Source organism: Vitis riparia, chromosome 1, assembly GCF_004353265.1.
Source record: "Vitis riparia cultivar Riparia Gloire de Montpellier isolate 1030 chromosome 1, EGFV_Vit.rip_1.0, whole genome shotgun sequence".
Lineage (NCBI taxonomy): Eukaryota > Viridiplantae > Streptophyta > Magnoliopsida > Vitales > Vitaceae > Vitis > Vitis riparia.
In genome coordinates this window covers 9,684,677-9,687,494 of record NC_048431.1, presented here as the reverse complement: position 1 = coordinate 9,687,494, position 2,818 = coordinate 9,684,677, and the positions used below count along the sequence as shown (strand labels likewise).

At 34.4% G+C, this 2,818-nt stretch overlaps 1 protein-coding gene across 1 annotated transcript; it reads right to left on the bottom strand.

The window, feature by feature from the left end:
* Nucleotides 1–521: 521 nt before the first annotated feature.
* Nucleotides 522–1,425, bottom strand: LOC117920041 (thaumatin-like protein 1). Its single transcript, XM_034837394.1, has 3 exons — nt 1,410–1,425; nt 800–915; nt 522–746 (listed from the first exon to the last, which is right to left on the bottom strand). The coding sequence occupies exons 1-3, from the start codon at nt 1,423–1,425 to the stop codon at nt 522–524; spliced, it is 357 nt and encodes a 118-aa protein (XP_034693285.1).
* Nucleotides 1,426–2,818: the final 1,393 nt, after the last annotated feature.

The following is a 2,818-nucleotide window of genomic DNA, read 5'->3' as shown; positions in this document are numbered from 1 at the left end:
TTGTCTCCTTTCCTTTTTATAGTAAATCTAATAAAATGTTGTATACAAAATAATATAATTAATAAATAAAAAATTAATCAATAAAATACAATAAGATAAAATGAAATATAGGAAAAAAAAAAATGAGAGAATGAGATGTGACTTGAAAAAAGTATAATCATGAAAAAGACTTGTCTTACTTATGCCTTTTTTTTTCTTGGAATTTTCTTCCTGAATTTTCTCTTGAACTTTCTCTAAGGTTATGTATGGTTCCCGAGAAAAATGCGAGAGAAAGAAAATTAGGAGGAAAAATGGAAGGAAATAAAAAGTTAAGGAAATGAAAATAAATTTTTTCACTTGTTTGGTTATCCATATAAAATTTAAGGGAAAAAAATTTATTTTCTTTTATTTGGTTAACCATGAAAAAAAGTTAAGGAAAAACGGAAGAAAAACAAAATTGTCTTAGATTGTTATCAATTTGTTGAATAATAAAATAAATTTTGTGCTCTTGTTTGATTATTAATAGTTATCAACAAGTTGTCTTAGGTGGCGAGTGTACTGTACGCGTTGTTGCAATTGTACTCCGGGCTCCCAAATGCCTCGCACGCACTCTTGCACACGCTACCGTCTCCGACCTTCAGCTTCGCCGGATAGCCCTGGTTCAGATCCACTGTGTAGCCCGTCGACGCGCACATTCCTGACCAACCACTTCCTTCCACTATCATCGACAGGTTGCAGCCATTGACGAGGCTCACGTCGTAGAAGTCCTACCCATCGGTGCCGAGAGTGAACTCCGCCAGTGTCGCCAGCGGGGCAGCACCGACACCGTTGCATTCGATGGTCCTTGACCCACAGTCGCCAGTGACGCAAGAACCCAACCCAGATCCGTCAAAGTTGCACCCTGTTCGCCCCTAGAACCTACCAGACCAACCTGATCTGAAGACAGGGATTTGAATACCACGAGCCCGATAAAATTTTCCTCTTTTTTTCCCTTTTCTTTTTCTCTTATTTTCTTCAGTATTTTTTAAGGAAAATAGTTGGAAAAATATCATAACATTTTCCCTACTATTTTCTTTTATATTTTTTTTTCATCATATTTTCCATGTCATCCAAATTAAAGAAAATCATTTTTCACATTATTTTTTTTCCTTTCCTTAATATTTTCCGGAAATCAAATATAGCCTAAATGTTTTCTTCAAACTTAAAGCTCATGTGCCTTGCAATTGGAGAGAAAGTGGCAAGTGGAAGGAGTCAAAGAGAATGTGAATTCAATATTTTTTTAGCCGACAGTGATACAAGGATTGGTTCCAACTTCTTCAACAAGCTACGCAACAAAAGCTTAAGCCCTAAGCTTCTTCACTAGCTTTAACGTATGGATTGGGATTTGTGGGATTTTTTTGTCAACTTGTTCTTTATTTGGATAATAATACCCTTTCCTTTGTCCATTTCCCTGTTTCACGGATATGACAAATCACAGAACTTTCTGTTCATATGGGTCGGCCTAAGGTGCTTTAATAATTGGGCCTAACCCCAAAGTATCGGCCCATACAGCACCCATCCTTTTCCAGGTTTTAGGGCAAAATTCATGAAAAATGGTATTCACATCATCATTTGTATCACAGATGATATAATATAAATGATAAATTATTGGGCTCCAGCTGGGTTGCCCTTTCTCTTTGTTGCAAGTGTGGCTAACATTCATGAGAGGCATCGAGCTTAGGTACTTGGTCCGGCCCAAAATGAAGCCCAGGCCCAAACTAATCCAATGATAAGCGTCCCAAGTTGCCTGAAAGTTAGCCAAACCGTAATTCAATGGAATAGGAAGACAACGGTAAAGATTTGAACATATTATGCCTCTCGTCTAGATATTATCTATTATGGTCAGATTAAACTAGAGTCCAATCGAAATCAAAATTAAGAAACAATTAATTTGAATCAAACTCAATCCTTATGTTCAGGTTATGTTAGATTGAGATTAGTTAGGTTGGTCATATTGTATAATTCAAACCCTCCCATGACCATTTCTTTTGAATTCAAATTCCCTTCTGAAAATAGAAATTTGAGAATGAAATAGGATAAAAGAGTAATAATAAAAAATAAGATATAACCAACAACAAAAATTATGAATAAAACTATAAATAAGTGTTTGGATTAACGTAGATTTTAAAATTTATCCAAATTTTATTTTTATATTAATTTTTAGTCAGATTTTACTATTAAAATTAAATCCCATGAGAACTTTTTTGACCCACTCACCATTTAATTATTATTTTATATATTATTTTATTTTATTTTTATTACTTTTATTATTATTATTATTATATTATATATATATATATATATTTTTTTTTTTTTTTCTTTTTTCTTTTTTCTCTCCTTTCTCTTCCCACCTTCCCAACCACCCACTCACCCTTTCTCTCTCATGCCCACCCTGCTCTTCTTTCTTCCCGATTCTCTCCCCTCTTATGTTTGCTTTTTTTTTTTTTTTTCATTTTTTTTCGGGTGGCTGGCTTTCCATCTCCTGTCTTCATTTTTTTTTTCTTTTTTCTTCTCCCAGCTCTCTCGGAACACCCACTGCCACACGAGACCACACTTCCCCCCATCTTCTCCCTAGCCTTTTCTTCCTTTTTGATTTTTCTGTTCTTAATTTTTTCTTCTTCCGTTCTTCCCTCCTCCACTCCTTCACTTATAGCAACATAGCCACCACCTCACACATTTCCACTTATTATTATTATTATTATTACTTCTCTCCTCCACTTTTTCACTCGCAGCAACATAGCTACCACCTCACACATTTCCACTTATTATTATTATTATTATTATTATTATTATTATTATT

Bases quoted from the DNA above. Each gene is read 5' to 3' on its own strand.
- LOC117920041 (XM_034837394.1), bottom strand. The intron at 747-799 runs GTGCTGCCCCGC...ACCGATGGGTAG, and splicing joins CATCGAATGCAACGGTGTCG to GACTTCTACGACGTGAGCCT.